This window comes from Scatophagus argus, chromosome 15 (assembly GCF_020382885.2).
Source record: "Scatophagus argus isolate fScaArg1 chromosome 15, fScaArg1.pri, whole genome shotgun sequence".
NCBI lineage: Eukaryota > Metazoa > Chordata > Actinopteri > Scatophagidae > Scatophagus > Scatophagus argus.
In genome coordinates, this window is record NC_058507.1 from 8,416,160 (window position 1) to 8,441,570 (window position 25,411).

At 41.9% G+C, this 25,411-nt stretch overlaps 1 protein-coding gene across 1 annotated transcript in view; it reads right to left on the reverse strand.

Annotated features, from left to right (window-relative positions):
* myo10l1 (myosin X, like 1) overlaps positions 1 to 25,411 on the reverse strand; it is a 44,980-nt gene that overhangs the window by 3,446 nt on the left and 16,123 nt on the right. The window contains exons 3-42 of the mRNA XM_046413785.1: positions 17,496 to 17,654; positions 15,657 to 15,844; positions 15,184 to 15,318; positions 14,480 to 14,604; positions 14,281 to 14,294; positions 14,098 to 14,182; positions 13,848 to 13,954; positions 13,529 to 13,658; positions 13,322 to 13,440; positions 13,067 to 13,213; positions 12,871 to 12,971; positions 12,031 to 12,097; positions 11,662 to 11,754; positions 11,479 to 11,547; positions 11,314 to 11,396; positions 10,824 to 10,926; positions 10,448 to 10,528; positions 10,214 to 10,338; positions 9,985 to 10,105; positions 9,777 to 9,883; positions 9,429 to 9,696; positions 8,399 to 9,274; positions 8,112 to 8,235; positions 7,856 to 7,997; positions 7,024 to 7,128; positions 6,807 to 6,902; positions 6,616 to 6,709; positions 6,456 to 6,511; positions 5,515 to 5,657; positions 4,876 to 5,070; positions 4,520 to 4,677; positions 4,295 to 4,415; positions 3,344 to 3,492; positions 2,580 to 2,728; positions 2,288 to 2,495; positions 2,040 to 2,176; positions 1,714 to 1,837; positions 1,121 to 1,474; positions 338 to 514; positions 56 to 247 (exon numbers count right to left, since the gene is read on the reverse strand). Coding sequence (XP_046269741.1) covers positions 56 to 247; positions 338 to 514; positions 1,121 to 1,474; positions 1,714 to 1,837; positions 2,040 to 2,176; positions 2,288 to 2,495; positions 2,580 to 2,728; positions 3,344 to 3,492; positions 4,295 to 4,415; positions 4,520 to 4,677; positions 4,876 to 5,070; positions 5,515 to 5,657; positions 6,456 to 6,511; positions 6,616 to 6,709; positions 6,807 to 6,902; positions 7,024 to 7,128; positions 7,856 to 7,997; positions 8,112 to 8,235; positions 8,399 to 9,274; positions 9,429 to 9,696; positions 9,777 to 9,883; positions 9,985 to 10,105; positions 10,214 to 10,338; positions 10,448 to 10,528; positions 10,824 to 10,926; positions 11,314 to 11,396; positions 11,479 to 11,547; positions 11,662 to 11,754; positions 12,031 to 12,097; positions 12,871 to 12,971; positions 13,067 to 13,213; positions 13,322 to 13,440; positions 13,529 to 13,658; positions 13,848 to 13,954; positions 14,098 to 14,182; positions 14,281 to 14,294; positions 14,480 to 14,604; positions 15,184 to 15,318; positions 15,657 to 15,844; positions 17,496 to 17,654 — 6,027 coding nt within the window. The remainder of the gene's footprint in view (positions 1 to 55; positions 248 to 337; positions 515 to 1,120; positions 1,475 to 1,713; positions 1,838 to 2,039; positions 2,177 to 2,287; positions 2,496 to 2,579; positions 2,729 to 3,343; positions 3,493 to 4,294; positions 4,416 to 4,519; positions 4,678 to 4,875; positions 5,071 to 5,514; positions 5,658 to 6,455; positions 6,512 to 6,615; positions 6,710 to 6,806; positions 6,903 to 7,023; positions 7,129 to 7,855; positions 7,998 to 8,111; positions 8,236 to 8,398; positions 9,275 to 9,428; positions 9,697 to 9,776; positions 9,884 to 9,984; positions 10,106 to 10,213; positions 10,339 to 10,447; positions 10,529 to 10,823; positions 10,927 to 11,313; positions 11,397 to 11,478; positions 11,548 to 11,661; positions 11,755 to 12,030; positions 12,098 to 12,870; positions 12,972 to 13,066; positions 13,214 to 13,321; positions 13,441 to 13,528; positions 13,659 to 13,847; positions 13,955 to 14,097; positions 14,183 to 14,280; positions 14,295 to 14,479; positions 14,605 to 15,183; positions 15,319 to 15,656; positions 15,845 to 17,495; positions 17,655 to 25,411) is intronic.

The following is a 25,411-nucleotide window of genomic DNA, read 5'->3' on the forward strand; positions in this document are numbered from 1 at the left end:
TCCTGACTTTTAGGGTTGGGTTATACTAGAAGATTAGTAGTTAATGAGCCCTCACCAGTGGCGTCTCGAAGAACATCTCCCTTTCATCCACGATGATCTTGTAGGTGCAGAGCTGCGAAGCCCCAAAGAAGGTTATGTGTTCGTACTGGAAGGTCTCCAGCGGCTTAGGTTCACCTCGTTTATACACTGACACGTTGTCAGCGCTCACACCCAGCCACAGATCATGAGGAAAACCGCCCTCTTTACACTAGAGACCAGAGCAGGAAAAAGAAGACATTAACGTCAGGTATTTAGACAAATCTCTGAAATCTATGAACTTCCTCTCTTATTTACTCACCTCCACGTCAAACAGCGTCGAGCCGTATCCGGGCCACTCCTTGATAATGCTCATATACTTAAGCATGGCCTGATGCTGAGGCATGCCCTGCAGTCGGGTCCACTTCTCCAGAACGCTGGTCCGTGTGGCGGACGTCTCCTCCTTCACCCACATCTCCAGCATCTGCTCCTCCTCCACCTGCAAAAACACCGTTCAGACAATCCATCAGAAACACTCCGTCGGGCCGTCAGTCGCTCAGTCAGTCGCTCAGTCAGTCAATCAGATTTAAACCGGACAGATTTAAATGAAGAGAATAAGAAATCCACAGTGTGCCATCACATGACAGTAGTCCAAAAAGACAGCTCCTGGACTAAGTGTCACAGGACAAACTTCGTGGACTAGCATAACCTTACTGATTACATACAAGATTTTAACAGTGTAATTTGGACCATTGTTAACTGATGTTAAACCACAAAAGGAATACACTAATTTCATTAGTTACCGCATCAGTATTAGGGCTGAAGGAATGTAGTAGTATTGATTTTGAAAGTTAATTTTTTTTTGCTGACACTTACTTAAAAATGACCTTGACTGGTGTATTTTTAAGTTAAAAAAAGCGACTGGTTTCCACAACTTGTGAAAATAATTTACCGGACTCGTGAAACTTGCTTGAGTTGTGTATTCCTTATCATCTGCATTATTTCACTGCAAACATTATAACTACCGTACACATTATAACTTTAAAAAGTCTACACAGGGCTGCTTTATAAAATCATTTAATAAAACTCTACTTCCACCACTGACCTTCTGCTTCTTCAGTGAACCAGTTTTGAAGCTTCTCCTCAGGGTGCCATCCAGGAAGCTTGGTGTCTTTCGTTTCTCTGTTCCGACCGGGACACCTCCCTGTCCTCCTGCAGTGCCCTTCCCGTCTCCTGGTCCTCCTCCTCCAGCTCCTCCAGCTCCGCCTACTGCCCCCACACCTGGCTTGGTGGAGTGGAGGATGCGATTGCGGAGACGCCCGATTGGATAAACACTTCCCAGGCTCCAGCCGGCACGACCTGCCCCATCGCCATGGAGATACTGGAGACGTAAAGCGGCCAAGTGCTGCAAAGTCTCCTCTGAGGCCGGGAAGTGACCGCTTATCAGAGACTCATGTGCCTGGAAGTGACAGCCTGAGTCAGATACAACACTTAACACTTTTACTTAATAAATTTAACATCAATTACATCTTGTATTCTGAACGAGTTATGAAAGTTTTAATGATTCAAGTCAGAAACAAGAGCTTGTCCCCAACATGAACTCGATAAGTCAGTTCTCCTTGTCCGTACACATTACAATTTGAAGGATTGTCTAACCAAAGTTACCTCTCATACTTTACGCTGTACAGTAAAGCTCACCTGCTCAAACATGAAAGCAAACTCCACTCCTTCCTTTGGCATGCTCTCAACATCCAAGAAACAGTAAAGCTTGAAGTAGAGTTTCCATTCTCCTTCCTCTTCCTCTTCTTCACTGCCTGCCAGTCTAGAAAAACAGAATAAGCAGATCCAGGATGAGTTGCCACTCACAGATCAAAAGAGCCACAAACACTAGAATAATTAGTCAGACAGATACTTCAATAAATCGGTATTTAGACCATCAAACAATTGCAGTATGTAGAAATATAATCATTACAGATAAATCCTGCAGGAAAACATTTATATTCTTTATGCACAAGTGCTGATACCGTTCAAACTTGGCCAAAACGTCTGCTACAATCACTCTGCTCTCCAAAGCTCGGTCTGTGAAGGCGTTGTGTTCGAACAGCGAGAACAGGTTCTTGCTTTCCTCCATGGCCAAACCTCTGATCAATTTCTCCACAACCTACAGCAGCAAGGGAAAAAGGCAGAGCAGTTTGTAACGGCACGCTGCAGTTCAGCCATTAGAACATGTGCTGGGCTTTAAAGTCAGATTCGAGGATGATGTGTCCTCTACCTCTCCAGCTGTGGTGTGTGAATTAATGGAGATCTTGCAGGAGCCTCCTCCATGGCAGTAGACTGTGGTGCTCATTTCCTGTCTCACCAGCAGGGCGGCGATCTCCTCTTGGGAGGGAACAAACTCACGAGTCTTGGTCTTCTTCAGGGATTCCCCGATGAAACTGGCGTAGCGCTCGATTTCTGTGCCGGGAAATCGCTCCCTTACCCTGAACCAAAGCACATTTATTACATGTTTATTGCAAGAGTGATACTTTAAGCAAAATATGTAACGCAGACACACACACACACACCTTTTGAGGTGGAAGCGGAGGTATCTGAGGATGGCTCGGCTGGGCAGGAAGGTGCAGCTCATACAGGTGAGCAGATGCCAGTGGGCCCGATTGGCTGGGCTGTTAGGCTGAGGCACATGATTGGTCTGCTTTATCACCTGACAGTATACCTGAAAAACAGAAATATGCAGGGGATTTAAGAAAAGAAAAGTTGTATTAAACATTCAATGGCCAAAGAAAAAAAAAAAAAAGTCACATGCACACTAACATCCCGGTTTCTATTTGTGCTCATATTCAGGCGTTTACATGGAACATGAGAAACCTGGTTATTCATATCCCTGTTCACATGATCATAACGGTATCCAGGATTCTTATCATATACCTGCAGGTGTGTCTTGATCACTCACCATTTCAACCACTATTTCGTCTACTCAGAAGCTAGAATACGATGTTCACATGCCACAGTATCCTGGTTTCTAGTACAGGTAGCATATCACAACCAGAATAAGACAAATTGTGTATGTGCTTATTTGTTATGGTTGGGGAAAAAAACTGACACGACAGCCTGAATTTAGCTGGCAATATTGCAACAGTGTTACAGGAATACATGTAAAACTTACAGTATCAGTACTTAAATGTCATCTTCTTTGCATCATGTCAAAGTGCTGCTGCAATCTCCTTTTTTTGCTGTTATTTTCAAATTAAAACTGCTATACAGCTCACACCACATACCACTGTGTTCCTCCAGTAAACTTTAACATTTTTAATTTAAATGAATAAACTACCTCATCCCTGAGAGGGCGCAGGTCCTGGCAGGTCTGCAGGATGCCCTGGATGATGGGCACCGTGTCTGCCAGAGTCTCCATCTCTTGCAGTGAGTTGAAAACTCGCACCGCCTCATCCTGCAGACTGGCATAGCCCTGTTGCCTTTGTACTGAACACAAACAAACATAAAAATATCAGTATTAAGAGAGGGACCGAATATGAAAATAAATAGGACATATAATAGGAAAACAAGAACACAGCAAAATGTTACTTAAAATTAATTAGAAAGTAAGGATAATGAACACAGCTGGCTCTATGAGTGCACACAGGCTGTAGCTGCAGACTGCAAAAGGCAGGTCACGCCTGCCGCCTTTCAGCGAACATAGCGTGCGAAAGAAGGAGTCCCGGGGGTTAACACTCAAGTGTCTATTTGTGTGATGTATGTGCCAGAGTGTGCAAGAGCCCTTTAAGATCTCACAAGTGTGGACGGTTATCAAAGCTCACAGAGACACACATTCAGGATAGATCAATGGCTGTATATAAGGATGGATGACATGAGAGCTCTCCAAAAGCAGAGCCTAAACATCCTGATTGCCCCCTGGTGGCTGGCTCCAGTACAAGTCATAAATCCCTCCTTCGCCATGTTAATAGAGGGAATATGGATCAAACTCCAAGTACGTACATTGAATAAATTTTTCCCAAAGATGATTTCTGTCATTTTGGGTAATTTATCTCTCACTGATGTATGTACAAATGTTGCATTTTTCTGATAAGTTTGGTTTTAATTCGGTATTAGGGGTGAAACATCATGGCTGTCAGCTGAGCTCTGCTCCCGACTGGTTCCGACGGGTGTATGGGGAGTTACTTTTTGTTGTTTATTTAGGTGTCACTTTTGTACAGTGGGGAAAAGCGGAGAAGCGTCGTCCATCTTGATATACGTCAACGGGACAAAAAAAACGAGTTGTACTCACGGCTGGTGACCTCTCCATAAGGGAGCGGCAGTAGAGGGGAGTGCAGGGGATGCTGAGTGTATCTGAGGATGGGGTTCCTTCTGTACATTTGCTCCACGATGTCTGGGTTCACACTGTTCTCCTGAGGGGGATGCAAAAGAGATGAAATTCAACTTGAAGTGAGTTTATATTAAAGAACCTGACGTTTTACTCGGGATCGTCTCGCCGTGTGTTTGAGTGTTCTACCTTGATGTCTCTGATGAGCTGCAGAGTTGGAGTTTCTATGGGAGTCTTGCTGTCTATGACTCCCTGTATGGCGGCTGTCCACCTCATGGCCTCGTTCAGCATCTTGGTATAGAGGCGGTAGGAGTGTTTCCTCCCATATACGATGATGTTCCAGTAACCTGAGAAAACATTTATGACAGGCTCGGTTAGATAAATATTACCACCAAGAGGAGGTATAATCATTTACATGATGTTTTGCATGTGTATAATTGTAAAACTAGAATCCTCTCTTGACATTGAGTCCCTAATCTCCTACAGCTATAATCCCTTATTAAATTTGCTCTTTCTGCCTTTCTCCTTTATTTCTCTTTCCTCACCTGTCTCTTTGTGCACTCGTTCATCCGGCTGAATGATGGAGCAGAGGGAGTTAAGGACCAGAGTTCCCATCTTGGAGGAGTTTCGTTCTGAGCTCTTGTAGTAATCCAGGGAGTTGTGGGTCAAAACAAACCAGCGCTTCTTCAGCTTCAGGGAGGTGCTCTTGGCATTCGTCTTCATCTCCTTTTGGAGCCAGCCTGAAGGGACAAAGAAGAAGGTGATGTTTTATCACAGTAACACAAGGGTTGGGTAATATGTCAGCGATTTAAAGAAAAGAAGATCATTTATTTCCACAAGGCCACAGTTTCTTATTTTCATGTCTAAATGCATGATAAACATGAGATTTTAAATACTTGAGAACATGTACTGTTTTGGAAATGACTCTGTTCTCTAAAACATCTGGTACAAACACTTAATTCCACATATTTTACCACATTTATCTCACTTTTTCTCTTATTTTCAACACGGTAAATCGACATATCAAGTAAAATGATGCTCCTAAGAGACAAACTATATCACCATCTATAATTGACCCTGTGTTATTCCTCACAACATTCAAATAATTATTAAAGAGTAATAAAGGTCTTGTGATTTTTCCATGTCAAGTTTGATACACATAACTCAAAAAAATCCGTTCTCACCTCTGACCAGGAACTCCTGGCCGTCGATCCTGGCGTCTCCTTTGGGCTTCTGCAACAGACTGATCCAGTGATGCATCTCCTCCGGTGTGTCGCTGTTGCAGTGGATCACACGGTTGGCCGTAATGATGACAAAGGAATTGGGCCTGTGAAGGAAATCCGCCATCAGATACTTAAAGGTTATATAAATAAGTTGAATGGTGATGGCATGCTGAGCTTTCAAGTTTTCCAGGTAAGAGAAATAAAGAAATAACAAGTCTGTTGTTTCCAGTGTCGCTTTAAAAAAGTTTAATGGTGTATGACACTACACTCAGTGGATAAATTACACTTTCTACAATGGATTGGAAGAGCTTTACTCTCTTTCATTTGGAGGAGCTGACACAGAAACCAAAAGCTTATTATCTCCTGCAGTAAAATTCAATTTGTGATGGAAATTTTGTATGCTTTGTAGTAACAATGACATAATGTTTTATTTCTACTTCATACTTAATGTAGTTAATCTGTAGCTTTAGTTGTATAGTGTTATAGTGACCAAGTAATGACCTGGTGAACTGACTGTTATAGCCCCATTATAAATAACATTCTGGGTAAAGCAGCGGGTAGGAATAGATCTTTATCTCACAAGAGATGAACCTGAATTGGGGAACCAACAGTTATTGCATCCTGTCTGTTTTTCCTTCAACCTATGAAGGAATGTCTTTGAAGCTCCAAACAAAGAACCAGTCTTCAACCAGTGGGGCACAACTCTGAACTGCTTGCTGCCGTGTGGTTCTGTGTGTTCCCTCCTCTCTAGAGATTAAAACATTTTGGTGCATGCTATCTTCTGGATTTGTTGTGTTTTCCTTTGCTTAACTCAGTGAAATTGACGTAACAAATCAAACATGAATCAGCTTGCAAAGTGAACCAGGTTTTCCTTTTCTTCGTCATGGATGCATCCAACTTACCGATCAGGGTTGTCTGAAGCACAAACGGAATCGATCAGCCCTACGTCAAGCGTTCCCTGAAGGGTGAAAAAGAGGAAGAGCAGAATGAGCACTGTTGCTTGTACAGAGGAGTAATTTAAACCCACAAAAAGTTACTGTCATCTTGTGATAAGAGACGGACCACGGCGTTCTTCGGGTTGGCCTGTTCATGGGACATCTCCAGCAGCTGCTCAGGAGTGCACACACGCACCTTACTGAGCACATTAAACCACCCACTGCACAGACAGACAGACGGACAGACAGACAAAAGTTAGAAGAGTAAATGAAATCTACTTAGAAGCAAACTCACTCACTGGTTTCTGTCCACCTCACCTTGCATCTTCTGGTGACTCAGCAAACACCTGATAGGTCCTCTCATCTGTCACAATGTTCAGTGCATTCTCCTTTTCATGATTATCCACGATCTCCCTGTAAAGACACAAGCAGCACACATGTCTGACAGATGCAGCTGTTTTCCGGAAAACATAGAAATGGCAAAGAAATCGTTTTTTTGTTTGGGGGGGGGCGGTTTCTTCCTTCAAAATCCTACTTGGCAGCTCGGATGTCGATGGTTCCCTTCAGCTTCTCCTCGCTGTCGTTGTCGTAGTACATCAGCTTGCTGTCCCTCAGTACAAACCAGCGCATCTTCCAGTTCCTGAGGCACAGAGAGACACAATGAAAACAAAGTCCGAGACAATTCACTCCAGACATTATCAAGGTTTATGTGACTGTATAATCACCCCATGTCAGTCAATTTCTGTCTGGAATAAAAAGTGAATTAGCTTCTGAATATAGAATAACTACCTAACTCAACTTCCAGTGCCAAGTTATTTACTTTATTTACTTTTAAATGTTTTGTTTTGCATGTCTGCAGGTCCCATATTGAATTTAATTTGTCTTTTGCATTGATTTTCTTCTCTCTCTTTTTTGGGAATATTTGGGATAGTATATCATGTGGAAATTATTTGTGACAGAATAAATGCTTTGCATTGCGGAGAAGTCAAAGCTTTTTGCTAGACAACATATGAACACCTCAGCAGGACATATCTGTCTTATCATGCAAGACAGATGGCCATTCACATAATGTCTTAACTGTACTTGAAGTGTAAGATGGTCTTTACAACAATTGAGCCATCATGAATTTACCAGCCAAACTGCTTTCATGCACCATGTCATAACATGAAAACCGTAATATATTGTTTTTTTAATGACTAAAATTTGCTTTTAGTGAGATAAATGTGCATTTTAAGCTGATTTTAAAGTGTGTAGGACCTTATTAAGCCATGGACAACAACATAATGATTTACCTGTAGATTTTTCATATCAAAATTGTTCAGATTTGATTTAGTTAGCATGCAGCCACAACCAGTGACAACTACAACAACCTCCGTGACAGAGTGGACAGCCCTCCTCCCTTCTTGTAGAGCCAGCCAGACTTGAGAGATTCTTGTTTGGACCGGAACCACATGAAGGTCTCATCCTTCAACACACACCAACGCCTTCTCCATGGGATCATCAGACCAGCTGCAGGAGCAGAGAATAAAACTATTGTTAATGCTTGACACTAAAAATTCAAAAGGAGCAGATGGTGTCACTTACGAGCCATATTTTGAGGAAAACAATACAGTGTATACCCACCCTTCATGTAGAGGTAGCCGTGGAAATATGGCGGTCCATTGCCATTAAACAAGGTCACCCTGCCATTAGTAACTTCTTCATCGGTGTCCATCATGCCATCATGCTCATCGTCACTGTCTGCATACTGCAACATCATCCAATCCATCAATGAACATTGCTATATTTATGTTACATTATCAGATTTCTGAACAACACTGAATAACATTTTTAAAACTGTTTCACTGTATTGCTGCTCATACATATCTGCGTGCACGCATGAGAGGATGCGTGTGAGTGTGTGTCCTCACAGAGTCAGAGCTGCCTCTGTAGGATTCGATGCTGGCATTGGTGCAGGTGGACTTCCTCGGGTGTTCTTCGTCCGTCACGGCGGCACTGCCGCGGTTGCTCCCCGACACGGAGCTGTCGTCTCCAGCGGTGACCGACCCCTCCTCTTCCTCCTGGTCGTAATCCGACTCGGTGTCAGCGGGCATGCTGTAGATTGGCTCCTCGCTATCCACCAGGCTCTCAACCATGCTAACCTTCCTCTCTGGCTCCACTTTAGCTTCCTCTTTCTTCTCCCCCTCTCCTGGGTGAGGGGGAGGTGGTGGAGGAGGTGGAGGTGGAGGGGCAGTGGAGACATCTCCAGGTGGAGGGAGAGGAGGAGGGGGAGGAATTCCAACAGACACACCATCTGTGGGCAGAGGAGGTGGAGGGGGTGGTGCAGGAGGCACCGTCCCCTCTGCAAAAGCTGGTGGGGGAGGGGGGAGGTGAGCAAATATGTCCTGGTCCAAAGGAGCGTCTGTCTCAGCAGGAGGAGGGAAGTCAGGGAGAGGGATGCACTCCTCCTCAGCATGAAACCCCTCGTCTACCTCGTCTTCTTTGGACGCACTCCTGGTGGCACTCGCAGCTTTCGGGGCTTTCACGTCTGCAGCAGGTTTAGCTGCAACTGCGATTGCGACTGCTCCCTGCGAAGGATCCACGCCTCCGAAGTTCAGAAGGTCAATGAGCTCTGTGGCTTTGCGGGACGCCTCCTTCTTCATGCGTTTGAGCTCAGCGTCCCGGCGCAGCTGCAGCTCCTGTTTGGAGGACTCGCACAGCTGGGACACCTCATCCTCTCTCTTCTTCTGCAGGCGTTCAATCTCTCTCTCCAACTGCAGGATCTCCTCCATCTGCCGGGCCTCATCCTAGAGGGGAACGGAAGAGACGGGGGAACATATAAAGCACCAAATGTGCTGAAAATGTCATGCACTTTATTCTGTAAATCAAAGGGAGGACCATCTTTTTTATTTAAAAAGTATTTGAACAGGAACAGAATTAAGAAGCAGCAGACAATTTAACCTTCTTCTCATCTCCTTCATTCACTTCCTCCTGCTCCTCTTTGCCCAACGCCCCGTTCTCCTCCTCCTCTTTCTTCTTCTGCTCTTCCTCCTTTTTCTTCTTCTCCTCTTTGAGTTTACGGACTTGAGTGCGTGCCACTTGGCCTCGTCTGTGTCGCTGCAGCACCAGCACTGCCTTACGCTGCTTCACGAACCGTCTGCGTTGGAGGTGCCTTCTCAGGTGTTTCTGGAGGGTGACAACACTGGCACGTACACGCTTGAAGTGCTTCCTGTGGACAAAACGGAAGAACAGCGTAAAACACAGCAGATACGAAATGCCTAAAATTCAGTTGCTTTCTTCGTTTCTTACTTGGCAGAGAAAGTGAGTAGGTGGGCTCGAATTATCATGGCAGCTTGGCGTCGGACTTCATCCCTGTCTTTCTCTAAGCGGTGCTCCAGAGACTCTTTCATAAACACCTGCAAAACAAAGGTGAAACAGGAAGAAATGTACAGAAAACCTATTGAATGAAAGATAAAGTAAATATCATGTATGGTAAAGAGTTGCATCTGAATCTTACCTTGGTCTTGCCAAGCTGCCATTCTTTCTTGGTCTTATCATATTTGGTTAGAAGATCAGTGCTTCTTTTCTTATCATCTGCTCCTGCAGCTGGTACTTTCTCTTTCAGAATAATCTTATACCTGATAGGCAGAAAGGAAAAAGGACAAAGCGTGAAAGACAAAAAAAAGGGAGAGTTCAGCAATAACAACTCAAAGGGTACAGATTCAAAACCACGCAGAGGTGCTTACCGAGAGAAGAAATCTTTAAAAGTCCTGCGGACAGGGAACCCAGCTCGACGGATCTTCACCGTCTCCAACATCCCAGAGTACCTCAGCTGGTTCAGGACGACCTCTGGGTCAAACACATTTGGATTCTACAAGTAAAAGTGCAAAGATTATTTAACATTAAACCACATGAGAAGAGTGGGGGCTCTGAGATGATGTGAGTTTGAGAAGTGATAAAGGCATGAGACAGAAAAAGACCTTTTCCATGTTGGGCTTAATGCAGCGAATGAAGAAAGGGTTGGACACACTCAGAGTGGCCATGAGAGCGTGAAGGGAGTCCTGAGGAGACAGAGAAAGAACATATAAAAAATGTTTGTTTTGTTTTTGTCATTTACTTTGTACAGCAGTGAACAAAAGGACCATAGCAACTCTTTTCATGTTGGTAACAGGTAAGAAACAGTTGAAGAGTCAGTGAAAGATTTCATCTTTAGCATATCTTTAGCATATGAAATGAAATGAAATGGGTAAATATTTTAAAAGACGTACTTCCTTCTATCTACACCTTTTGGTGAGAGCTCCTTGTTATTTTCTAATAATTATTAAGTAATAATCTCAGACGACTCATATTGCTCACCCTGAACTGGGAGCTCACGGTAGGTTTGCGTCTGGCTGTTCCCATCTTCTCCTCATTGTTCCTGCTGCCGACCTTCTCAAACAAGTCATAGATGAAGTCCAGTCTGAGAGGCAACAGAGACAGAATGGATTAAACAATCAGAAGTCAGCTACAGCTGCTCAGGAAAGTATTAAGTGTAAAGTATTAACTCTGTACTCTTTGTATTAAATAACTTGCAGATGAACTCATTTTTTAAAATAAAAATGTTTAGGTGAGACTTTATAGGTTTTCGAAGGATTAAATGGTCCTCAGATCAGACACTTGGATATGTTTGGATGATATATGGCTTTCATCACTTTAATATGTGCAGGGTATTTGCATGGATGATTCCTATCAGCTGGGATTTACCTTTAAAAGAATGTGTATTTTACACAACTGATTATTACTTAATATAAACTCATGAGTTAATACAGCCCCAACAAACTATTCAAAGTTCATCTGATTGTCCTGCCTGCTGTCCTTGAGCATGTTTAGGATGTCGTCTCTGAAGGTGTCTCTGTTCTTCTCCAGGATCCCTCTAACATCATACAGGACCTGACCAAGACAGACACGCTCATCATAAAATCTCCTACACAGTAACATACACAGGATGCTGATATGAAGTGATTCAGCTCACCTCGCCGGCATAATGTTTGATGCCAAACTGATGGTCAGCAAGTCTGGGTTTGACATAGTAAGGGTTTGTCTGTAGAGAACAGGAAAAACACCCCCCACAAAGAATAAAATATAATGTAAGGATTTAAGACCAACTCAGCGTGTTTTCTGAGTGATGCATGCAATTTGTGTGCAAATGACTCACAGAGTGTCTGCTGTGCAACTTCTCCAGCAGAGTGAAGTCAGTTCCTTTGGGGAATCGACTCTCTTCATTCACTAGAGCCAATAAGCCCAGTTTCTAAGACAGAGAAAATATCACGTTATTGCATCAGCACCACTTTCTAGGACTTCAGTCTGGTATTATTAGATCATTTTATTCAGAGAGCATCTGAGGCAAGCGTCCAACACACCTCTTAACAGACGGAGAGGTTGCTTTTATTTTAACTCACTTCAGCCAAACGCTAAATGAGTTGGTTAACATTTCAGCCTCCCGGCCAGATTCGCAGTATACACACATTAAGTTACAACTCCGAACTCTCTTTATAACAACAGTTATGACACGTCAGTTTCATACCTTCTCGATAAGGTCAAGACACTCTGCATTGTCCATCCAGTCTATGGCGTCCCACTGGACTCCTTCCCTGCGGAGAATGAACCCACAAAATTCAGACACTACAAATGGAAAACTGGTTTACAGTATTTATTTATCTTCATGTCAGTGCACAACCTACAGAACTACAGGCTGACAAAACACTAGATACAAAAAAAGATAATACTTAAGTACATTTACTTAAGTAAATTCTCTGATCTTGTTTAGAAGAAAAAGAGTGAACGACGTGCATTTGCCAACTCTGCAGCCTCTTTTAAAATCACTTCTTAACTTAATCTTATTGGAAAATTTTCCCATAAATTTAAACTACATGTTAAACCTGTTTTGATTTTACTTTTGGGCAGTACTCGTTGCTTTATTGAGAATATTGGTGGATTCTGTGTGCAAAATTGGAGCATAGCTTAATAATAGTTTTAACGTATCAGAATGGCATGCTTTAAAAATGTGATGTCAACAAGGTGCTTTAATGGATTAAGGACTAAAACAATAAGAAAATTACAATATACATAACAGTAAAAGGACATGAAAATGCATATATGATAATATATAATACATATTGAGAGATTATAGAATTGCCATCCTAAAAACGTGTGTTATAAAATGTCTTCAAATCTCAAATTGTATACTTGTGACCTTTTCTGTAGTAGTTTTCTTTATATGGGGACTGTATTGAATTATTTATATATTATATCTAATGTTTTTATTTGATCCTGTAAAGTTTTAGTTATATTTTCTAGTGGTCATGAACAAACTGAACTAGTAATATTTAAGTGTTCGGATGCAGGTTTGCATGAAGAGGTGCACCTGTTGTACTCCAGCTGCTCCAGGGAGAAGATGTGCTTGTTGAAGTACTCCTGAAGTTTCTCGTTGGCGTAGTTGATGTTGAACTGCTCGAATCGGTTCACCTGGAACCAAACAAACACGTCTTATAAACAAATCTGCTTCTGCTCTGCTGCTACTCGGAAAACAGCTTCCGGCAAAAAAAGCTCATAGTTCTGACCTCAAAGTTTTCAAAGCCAAATATGTCAAGGATGCCGATGGATTTAAAGTTTTCCTTCCCTTTGATCTTCTGATTGATCTTGAGGATGATCCAGGAGAAACACTGAGAATATAACGCCATGGCAACAGAGTCTCGGGAATCCACGGCCTGTGGCGAAGAGAAGGAAACCAGAGGGAGTGTGATGATAATCAATCAAAAGGGAGTATAAATGTGCATGTTTACCTCTGTGCGTGTGTGTGTGTGTTTGTGCTTGACCTGCTCTATAGTGAGTGGGGAGCAGATTTCCTCTCCTCTGAGGATTATTGAGCGTTGAGTCAGGACTTCAGACAGCTGAAAGGCATCCAGGCCCAGCAGCTCACTGGCATCACTGACCACTGGAAGATGGACAAAGATGTGTTACACTTCTGCAATTCATTTATCTACATTTTCTCTTTCCTTAACTCATTTTGCATGTGGACTGACCTTGCTTGGTGGTGATCTGTGCTCCTCCGGCAGTCATGAACTCAATGTTTCCCAGCTGTAAGACTCCTGACAAGAGCTTAAACATGTCTCTGATCTCATCTTCTGTGAACTCTAACACCTTCAGCGCCTCCTAAGAAGAGAAATTACCAGCGGGAAGAGGCGTCTATAACACTTTTTAAAATTCTTTTCAGGCAAAGGTTCAGTTCTAAATATATCTCAGTGACAGAGAAGTCAGCACAGACAACTTTTAGTGATATTAATCCATTTTAGTTTAGTAATTTCTGCTTTCATAAGTTAGAGTAAATGCAGTCACACTGACCATAACACTGTTAAACAGTTCTTTGTCATTCAGGCTCTTGTCTTTCAGACATCCTGATTGGCTGAGGTAGTGGAAAGATTCTGGAGGGTCTTCCAGGAAGTAGAGGCCTAACAGAGGAAACATGTAACATCAGTGTGATATTGGAAGAGATGGAGATCCTTAACTGCACTTACACACACAAAAACCCTTTCTGTGTCAGTTTTGCCTTTAGACACTGCTGATATCTGAACATTTTTATGCTTTTTCTCACTTTTATGCTCCTTGTTAGCTCCCGCCAGCAACGCGTAAAAGATGTGGTAGTTTCGTTCTCCAGGGTTTTGTCGTACCACTCGGTTCTACAGAAAAATCAGTGAAGCAAAGCATTTAATTAACATCTTAACATCTTTAACATTTGAACTTGATATGAGCAGGCTGCAGACGTGGACTTGCTCACCTTCTCGAGTAAATCTGAAGAGTTAGAGAGTCAAGGACACAAACCTGAGACCTTCACAAATGTACCTCTTTAGCACTTCTTTTTAGTCAACAAAAAACTTAATAATGCAATAACTAATAACAAATTAATATCCAGATTTGATTTGGATGTATACATTTGACACAAATCTGCTTATTTCATTTTAGAAATGTGAGGATACAGTCAATGACGCAGCCTCCCTGGATGTTGCCGCCCTCAGAGAAGTGAAGTTGGATGAATTTCCCAAACCGACTGGAGTTGTTGTTGTAAACAGTCTTAGCGTTACCAAATGCTTCCATAATTGGACTGCAAAGAGAGTATAAACCTGCAGTTAGTGTATTTCATTTAGTCTGCTTTTACCTGTGCATGCAGTGCAGAATATATTGGCACTTTGGTAAAAATGAGAGCAGCAGACTAAAGGCTTTGTGCTCAAGTGCTACGAGTCCCTAAAGCCTTCATGAAAGACTTGAAAAGAAAAAGTTTTTGAACAAATAAATTCACCTTCCATGGACCTTGAATATCATCACAGCTGACGTAATGTCAGTGATGTAAACAATTTTATACCGTGTCTTAAAAGTGTTAAAATAAGAGCTGTCAATTAGTCGACTGGAAAATTAATCTGCAAGTATTTTGACAGCTTTTGTTAGCTTTTTAAGCAAAAAAATAAACTGGTTTTGTTCTTAAAGACATGAGATTTGCTATTATAAAACTTATGACACGGTCTGCAATGTTCTCAATATTTTCTATTATAAAGTCTGAAACCTGATCTGGACTTCCTTCAAATGACCTCAGACCTGAGGAGGACTTATATATTATATATTTTTTAAAAACAGCTCTGGCCATAATAGTGAAGGATCAGATCAGGAGAGTGTTACATATCTGTACCTGCTCTGTACGATGGCTTGCTCAACTCGTGTACTTTTCTCTGAAGGAGGAGTCCCGGATGAGTTCTGGCTCATCACTGACAGGAACTGAAGCAATAGTTTAGTGCTCTCCGTCTTCCCTGCCCCTGATTCGCCACTGGAGTACACACACACACACACACGCACAACCCAATTTAATTAAACATAGTGTGACCTTCTGTGACATTCCCATATCTCAAACTGGTCTGGTTGTTTAATTGATATTGAGGTTTGATGGCTTCAGAGATATTGCATTAGCTCCAAGTCTGTCTTAATCAGGATACCAAGTGAGACAAAGCCTGAGTATAATCGAAAGCAGGATGAGATGTCTGACCCTACAGACAAGTAGGCCAGGAGGCAGTTAACCAACTTCACCCAGTGTGATAAAATGTGATCCATGATATCAAATTTGTATATTTAATAATCAACATAGTCTCCTCTATTGTTGAGACTCACCTGATGAGGACACACTGACTGTCATGCCGCTTCCAGATGCAACGGTAGCACTCATTCGCCACGGCAAAGATGTGTGGAGGGAGCTCCCCCAGATGGTGCTTGGAGTAAAGGTCCACCCTCTCTGGGTCATACAGGCCTGTGATCTGCTTGTAGGGGTTCACAGCTGCCAAGATGCTGCCAATATTAGTCTGGAAAGAGTCGAAGGGTGAGAATTCAAGTTCTGTCTCTGTGTCACGTTTTAGCCTTAGTTCTCTTCTGCTTCTTTCCTTTTGTTGTCAGTTTTTTCCACTTCTCTCTTTCAAATGTACAGACACATGAGCAAAAGCTCTGACCGATATATGCAAACAACAAGCTCTCAGGACGAAATACAGTACATATACAGTATGTCAAATTCTAAAGCAGCCTTGTGTTAATCTGGACTGGAGGATAAGGGAACACAGCAGGGTGGATACAAGTCAAAAGATATTTATTAGAAAGTTGAGGCCAAATCAGTGTGAAGATGGAGGAGGGAGGTTATATTTCGAATTTGAACTGTTTACACTGAAACCAGCAACCACACTTTTTATTCCTATGGAGTGGAAACTTTAAGTCAGCATACCCTCCATCGTGTCATATTACACTCTCTGTGCGTTTTATCAATGACACAAATAAAACTGTGGGTCACACATAGACATAAATGCCTGAATACACAGTGACACAGAAAGCTGACGTGCGCAGGGTCAACTCTTATGATCAGCTTAAGGGAAATCCATGTATGGACAATATTTCATCATCTGGATTAGGTCACACCCATGGAGGCTGTTATTGGTCTATTGTCTGATAATCCTTCAGGTTTTCAAGCTGACTTTCACCTAACTATATGTGAGCATAATGTACTAGTTTTTGGCCATGATCATAATTAATAATGATTCCCTATATCCATTTTATTAGCACAAACAGAGATTAGTGTCTTTTCAACAGTTATGGATGAGACGTAACCGTCCCAAGGCAAAGTGGAAAGTGGAGTTTTATGGACATCCGCTGATGCATCTATTCGATAATTAGGATACATAGAAACACATTACTACAGCAAGTGATTATTGTGATTATTGAGTCAATTATGGGATCTGAGAAAGACAGCAGAGCATTATGTGGCCACACCATATCAGATTATATGTGCATTCATGCCTAAAGACAATGGTTTGGTAATGCTGTTGAGACCACATCTCAAAGTGATCTCAGCAGCATGATTAAATCATAAAGCCAACCAAACATTTTGCTCCAATGTGAAAAACAAAACAAAACATGAGGTGGCTTTTATTGTGAAGCAGTCCCACAAAACGTCACTATGGTTAAGCGCTGACCTAAGCTGTTCATCAAAATGTTACAAAACCTACAAAATAAAACAATGTCATCTTATGAGTTTTCTGTTGGTGAGTCATTTCTCTTTTTTTTCAGGGAGAAAGTAGGCCCAGTGAGATATAAGATACAGCTTTACTGTGTCCTGCTGTAGTGTGGAGGGTGCGTAGCACGAAGTCAGATCAGTGCTGCAATCAATTAAATTAAATCAATATCATCAATGTCATCTTGACAAAGTAGCTGGTCTTTGCACAAGTATTAGACCGCACTTGCCATCGCCAAATCAGCCAGGATTAAAAGCTTGAGATGAATCTGTTTGTTGTTTTACTTGTCAGTTTGAGCCTCCACTACTTTCACGTTAAAAGACTTTCTCTGCACTGTTCCTACTTAGCGCAGATGGGTCTGATGAGATGATTTCCATGAATGAATGCAAAGACTTCTGGAAAATGCTTGGCCACATACATGACACATGTCTACCCTCACATGTCTGACTACACTTACATAGATGTTATCCTTCTGGTAGCGCTGGTACAGGTTGTGCATGATGGCAGCCTCGTGCAGCTCAGCCAGCGCTGACATGTCCTCCACCCCATCGATGCTGGACTGGTGCATAGCATACACCCGCTCCCTGGTAACCTCGGCCTGCTGCAAGTACAACACCTGGAGGACAAGAAGACACACAGACAGTCACTTATCATCCCCTTAAGTTTGCTGAATTATGTGAGCTTCATTGTACAGAAATGTTGCCATTTGTTTGTTTATGTGTGGACACACTTTTGCCACAAAGATCTGATTCCTACATTTCTTGCCATGACTTTCAATTATCCTAAGAAAACACCTGAAACTGCCGGATGCAGTTGCAGTCACACAGAGGGAAGCTCTAACTGGATCTGACAGCGATGTAACCCAAAGCAGGTGCACCTGATGGCAGGCAACCAATGTCCACAAGAGAGGGAATAAATACACCCAAAATCTACCACATTAAAATGATTTAAAAATAAGACTAGCGTGTATTGACCATGCAGCTGTCCTGCCTGTTGTCAAACAGTCACAATTTTTTAAGGAGCTGACACTTGTTAAACTGTCCTGTTGATGAGCACTGCAGTTCATTTTTGACCTTAGAGGAACTAGTGAGAAAAAGAAAAACAATAAATCAAATATAATGTGTTAATTAGTGAAGTTTAGAGGTGCCGTTGGCAGATTTTATTACCTTCAGAGAAAACTAGCTTGCTGCTTTTTCCTGTCTACAGACTTTATGCTAAGCTAACAGGCTGCAGCTTCATATTTAAGAAGATGAGATTGATATCGATCTCCTTGTAAAATTCTCAGCAAGAAATTAAGTAAGCATATTTATTATTCTATCATTGCTTTAACGTGATGTTTACATGGACTATGGTACACAGTGCTTGTGTACTGCGTCAAGATGGACTGCACTGCATGGTGTACTGTTACATGATAAACAATATTTCTGGTAGATTACTATCAAATCTCTTTATTCTCAGGTAGTTTCAGTTGTCAAGCTGGTAACTGCATAATAAAGGCAAGTTGTTCAGTCTAAGGAAGAAGCCAACATGCTCTCGCACACAGATAAAAAAAGGCGGCAACATTGTGAGGTCTTTCCATTTTTAGCATGAACGGGCTAATTGTGATGCAACATGATGAAAATCCACATAATGAGAACCAGGAGCCTTATGTCTCCTCTTCTAAACAGACCCCAACCTCATCTATGTCATCCATCACCATGGAAACTGGAAAGCAGGGGGACAAGATAGTTGGGGAACCTGACTGTGTGAGGAGAAGAAGAAGAAGAAGAAGAAGAAGAAGAAGAAGCAGAGAAGTGGAGCAACAGTAACAACAAATCAGATGTGGCAGGACCTGACAGGTGAAAGCAGTTCAGTGTGTAGTCATGTCAGACACACACACGCACACACATACATGCTCTCTTGCACACAGCTACACACCAGGACTGGGGATCATTCTGTTTCAGCACAAAGGTCGTTCATTCATTCCAGCAACTTGTCTAAGAATAGAAGCCACAGCCTTTACACTATTGGGTTGTTAATAGGTCAGCTTAGCCTCACAGCCAGCCTTCAACCTGTGTGCGTGTGTGTGCATGCGTGCGTGTGTGTGTGCATGCATGTGTGTGTGTGTGTGCGTGCGTGTGTTGCTGTAACAGATGTGTTGGATGTCTGCTGAGAGCGGCAGAGGGGCGCGCTGTAGGCGTTCAGACATCCTGTTCTTAAATAAATCTGTTTCACTCCAGTAACAATGTTTCCCCCTGCTCAGAACTGTTGCATGCAGACTAGCGACAATCAAACACAGCACAGTCATCGCTTGCCAACATGTCTGACTGTAGCTGTGCCGTACATTCACCTCCTTCACTCATTTTTTTGTAGAAGTGAAGACATAACTGATGATCAGGGTCTAACCCATCAGGTCGCTAACCTTTTCCCATTCTTTCAGCTGTGATGAAATGACCCAATTAGCCCTCCTCCATTAGAGAGCGCATACCTCATGCAGGGTTCGCTGGCTCAACAGCTCACCAGCTTCACTTTGACCCGGTCAAATTGACTCTTTGTCTCCGTCGTTTTACGACCGTGGTGCTCAGCTCAGACACTGACATGACGTCCAAGCACTATTACACCTATACAAGAGCAACACAGCGTCTCACAGAAATTGCAGTGGAGCAATGATAAATATATTTCAGGTTTAATTTAAGTTATTATTAAGTTATCAATTTTAAGTTATCAAAATTCAGTTAAATCAGTTATCAAAATTTACTATTAACTTGCACTGTATCCACTGACCATAAAATGAAATTTGGAAAGTCTAAAACTTATTTTATCTATTTATCTAAAAAGACTAAGAAAGAAATATAAGTTGACACTCACTCATCTTTTCCAAAAGATGAGTGAGCCCATTCTCAGTCAGTCTAATAAGTAATATTAGCCTTGTTATTGTTGGTTCTCTCTGAAGTATTCATAAAAACTTGTTAACTGCATTTTCTCGATGCGGGTATAATCAATATGTTTTATGGGTAATGTGAAAGGTGCTGCTCAGTGACAAACCCACAGATATTTATCGTCAACTTCAGTTCCTCTCATCTCTCTTACAATCTTTTAGCTCATTGTTTTTGGTTTTACAGCCTGTTACTTTACTGGTCTGGTTTTCTTTCACTGCTCTCATAAACCCTGTGTCCATCCACAGCAGGCGCCCATTGCACACTACCTGCTCAGCTCCAAACAGCACACACAGACAGTTAGAAACAAGCAAAAAGCAGCAAAACAGTGAGACCAAAACAAAACTAAAAGAGAGTAAATACTGGACTTATTTTCAGGACACAAACATGACTCCATGTCTGCTGGATGTGTAAGCAAACAGCTGCTTCCTAACAAAATCACTTAAATGTTTATGATATGTCATATATATGTCATATATATGTTCCCAATGGCCCCATGGGGCTAAAAATCAGCTAATGCAGGTTTGATTAATTTATCTGACACCCTCAGTTGATGGCATTGGCAGCTTTTAGATCTGTGTATGTGATTTTACGTCTGTATGGTTACAGCTGTACATGGGAGACACGCTTGTCTGAGTGATGAGACGCATTAACATGCCTGTTAGTCATGGCTTGAACAGCTGTACACATGCTTTCATATTGACTGTTTTACGACTAGACCAGGGTATGTGTGAGAACAGAGAGACAGAAAGTCCCTCCAATTGCATCAAAGTCCATTAGTTTTTATTTATATATATATATATATATGTATATATCAGGCTTTTCTCTCTCTCATATTTCTTTACTTTCTCATCATATTAAATCAGTTTCTCCTCTTTTGCTCTCTGCATGCCTTCATGTCTCAAACATCACTTCTCTGTCTCTCTCATTTCTATTTCCCTTTGTGCGTCACTCTTCTTTTATCCCTTCCCCCTCTTCTCTGTCACTCTCCCTCTCTGTTCTCTCAGTCTCTGCCTCCCTCACATCATCCCACTCTTCATTAATTTACCTCTCCCTCTGCTGCCTGCCCCACGCGGCATTTCCCACATTTCATCCTCCTTCGTCCATTTTCCTTCTTTTCTGCTTAGATGTGTCCCTTCAGCTTGTTTTTTTAATGCAAGTCCTGGTCTTTCTCTCCCTCTCTCTCTGTATATGGATCCTTATGTGCTCACTCACAGAGACTCACTTAAAGTCTAAATGGCTCAATCTGAGACCCCTGCCAGTAACTGAAGGCTTACAGAGCACCATTTCAATCAGAGAATCAAGCATGCCGCTGCTATTCAGGGTAAATTATAGCAGAAGAAAAGATGAGGCTTCACACACACTAACACAACATCAGCACACTTGTTCCAATGCTTTGTACCACGAGATAAACAACAGTACTTAAATGGATAGTCTATTCTAACTTTACTCTAATTGTAAAATCCTTGTTGTATTGGTCATTTGAGTAACATCACGTCTGGAGTGGATCTCTACGTTTATTGTTCCCTAATATACAGATTAGCATTGCATTTTCAAGTTGGAGGACTTGCAAGAGACAGATTTTGAAAAAGATGCTCAAAATCAAGGCTCCAAAGGCTAAAAAGGAGACTCACGTTCCATACCTGGTCCTCTCCATGTCTTGTAAACTCCTCACCAACAGTTTGTAACACAGGCTTTCTGTTATTAATGTATAACATCATCAGGGTTATGTTCTCCAACTAGAAATTCCTCTACAGAGTCACAGAAGACAATAAACAGATGTTTAAACACATACTCCAAGTGATGAGCAAACTGAATATTATGTGTCAGATCTCTGGAGAAAGATTTATCTCCAATAGTGGTCTCTCTGAAAAAAAAACCCTGGAAATAAGATTAAAGCAAATAAATGTCTGGGCTACAGTTCAGGGTTTTACAACTGCCTCTAATGCCAAAGCTGCTTTCAGATATAAAGGCCTTTACATAGCAGAGATGTTTAGGGAAAACCACTTGAGGACAAAGCAGATGCAGATTCAGAGAGAGAGGATGCTGTAAAGTGAGAATGTATTTCAGTGACTGAAATTAAGAGCAGCAGAGGTGGAAGGATTTTGCAAACGGCCCTGTTTTCTTCTTCTTCTTCTTCTTTGTCTTCTTCTTCCATTGCCCTCTGGTGGGTTTTTAACACACATATGCACACAAACTCAAATGTACTTACATACACACACACACACACAATAACTGTGAATACCCTGAGTGTCTAAAATGGGATACTTCATGTTCAATAATTTATGACTGGAGAGAGGAACAGAAGAAAAACATGGAATTAATGAGAGAAAAACATGGAGAGAGTCTGACTTCCCCTGAAAGGCAAAGAGAGACAGAATGAGAGTAATGCAGAAGTATAGGGTGGTTAATTGACTCTGATTTGTGTGCCATTCATCCTGCCAAGCCCATAAGTTATAGATGTGAACGTCTTAAACCACATAATGAATATGGTTTTTTTAAGTTTCTGAGTGTTAAATAATATTTATATATCACATATTTCTCTGACTGCGTTTTGTATTTTTTTTTTTTTTTTTTAGCAAAACAGGAAAAATAAATACTGCATTTTGTTAAGGTACTATTTTCAGCTGTGGATTAATACATGTTTGTCACACTACCACTTGACTGACTTCAAGTGAACGTGCAGAACGTGTTCATTGTAAAGAAGATGCCCATCAGTTAGTCCATCACTTCGGTCCAAACGTATGGGCAAACATTAAATTTTGTTAAGATGTTCATGGATCCCAGAGGATGAATCTTTGGTGACCTTTAAAGCTTTTTCTGTGGTGCCCTGGTGGCTCACCTTGTCAAGCATGTGCCCCACGTGTGGACGCTGAGTCCTCAGCAGCGGCCCTGCTTTGATTCCATTCATTCATGTCAGCCCTTTCACTCATGTCACCTTGTTCTCTCTATCTATCATTTTCTGACAATATCTAAAAGCTAAAAGGCTAAGACTTAAAAACTGCCTCTAGACTCTAGAGGCAGCTCTAGAGTCTAGAGCCATTGAAATGTCTTGACAGCTACTGCATGGACATCCATCTAAATCTGGCACAGAAATTCATGAACTGTAATAACTCTGACATCAACTTTGTCTTTGAGACCACACACATTTTAACACGCCTACATAAATGTTAGCATGCTAACACACTAAACCAAGATGGTGAATCTGGTCAACATCATACTCATCATCAGCATGTTAGTGTTGTCGTCGTGAACATGTATTAGTTGCTTTAGAAACTACGGTGCCTAAATACAGTCAGACTCTTTTAGACTATTTTCTTGGACAACAATGGAGGGACAAAGGCAATACCTATTGGTAGGATTTGGTCATTTCATGGGATTTGCCGACAATACTGATTCTCTCAGACACACTCGGCTTCTTCCCTTTCATCCTTTTCTGTTGCTTCTCTTGCCGAGTTTAATTGCTGCACTCATAACCTCATGTGAACACACTTTCTCACACACACACATACACACACATTCACACACACACACACACAAAGCGCACAGAGAGGCCTTTCTGTAAAGCCCACTGATGTCTGAAGCTGCTTTGCATGATTCAGGAGGAGAGCCAGGAAAGACAAGCCTCTTCATCTGACTTCACATATTAGCAGCAGTCAGAGTGAGGAGAAGGGGAGCAAGAGAGATGAAGATTGAGCATGGACAGAGAGAGAGAGAGAGAGGGAGAGGAGAGCTCTGGGCACAGTGACCTATATATTCTGCAGAGCTCTCTTCTTCACAGGATATCACACAGTACTGTACACACCTGCAGGTCTCCTCGCTGACCTCGGATGAGAGTTGGCAGACCTCCATGGATCAGATCAGGTTTGGGGAATGTTGTTTTGTATGATCTGACCCATCACATCGGAGGCAAAAGGAGCAGCTAGAGCCAGTGGTGCTGGGAGAGTCGCATTATCTTAAACCCAAAGTATTGTCGTGATCTCTTCTGGACTTGTTTCAAGAGCCAGGTCATTGATTTGCTCGTGTGCATGTGTCTATGACAGCCATGATGAGTTATGTGAAATTATTCACTTATCAATGTTTACATTTTCTTCGCGTCGGCAATACCCCAATGTTGCATATGTACAGTGTGTTGTACACCTCTAAATGTGCCTCCTACCAGTTGCATTCGTGTTTATTTGACAGATCTTGGTAATTTCGTTTGAAAAAAGTTTGAACTCCATTTCTGTCTTTTCTGCCTGACAGCATCCATTCAGCACTGTGGTGTGTAGCCCCTTTCATAAGACATCATTCTTTAGGATCTGGCAGCCCACACCAGATTACCCAGAGGCGATCACTGCCTTATTTTTAACAGATAAGAGATACTGCAGAAAGACAGGGAAGGTCAATGTTTTTGTGCACCAGTTTGACAGAGTTAAGTTAATCTCATTGTAACCAACAACAGGGTCCTCAGAGGGTTAGAAATATGAAACTGTGAAGAGGAACATGGGTCTGTAGCTCACACAGCAACATCAGCTTGTTTCTGCGCCATATCAGACAAAATAAGTCATTTCGGCAGTTTACTTGGGGCACATTTGTGTGTGTCCATTTTTGTGTGTGTGTGTGCGTGTTGCTGTAAGTTCACGGTCATTTAGTGTGCACACATGCAGTAAGACATCCCTGCAGCATGTTCTGTGCTCGCGTGAGCTCTGAAAATCCAGGTCACATAACACACGTTGTGTATAACTCATCATTATCGTGTGTGTGTATACATGCTTGTAGTGTCTGGGTAGTCTTTACATATAGGGATACAGGTGTGTGTGTGTGTGTGTGTGTCTGTGTGCATGTTTGACTTTTGTGTAGCCTTCACTTTCCCATGTACGATGCGTGGGTGTAAATGTGTCCACCAGAGGTGACTGAGAAACACATGCACAGGATGCTAACTAAAATCAGTCAGGCACAAAATTGCTGTTTTATCATGACTGCTGTGGCCTTTCTCCAGTTTTCCGTTATCATCAGTATGTTTATTTATTCCATTATCTTAATACCAAATATTTCTTTAATATTTATTTATATTCAGTTCTCTGTTGGCCCATTTTCACTGCAGGTTCATTAAAGTTTCATCTAATCTGATCTGATCTAATAGTATTCTCTATGCAGTAAGCTAGATGGACTTGAAGGGGAAAGGTAAGCCCTTGCATTATGCTGGTGATGATCCAAGGTTTTAACCAGTCCAGTGAGACAGGTTTTGTTGGCTTATCAGTCAATGTACCTTCCAACCCTCATTTATGGTCATTAACCTTAGGTAGTGACCGCAAGAAGAGGAGCTAAAGTTATGGGTGGTAATTCTCTACTACAGTATAAGATAAAAAACTGAAAGATCGTTCACATGTACTCACAAATGACTGAGTCGTGAGACATGAGAGGACAGAGTAAAAGAAATGAAACATACAACGTAAGCCTGCCACTCCAAACATCC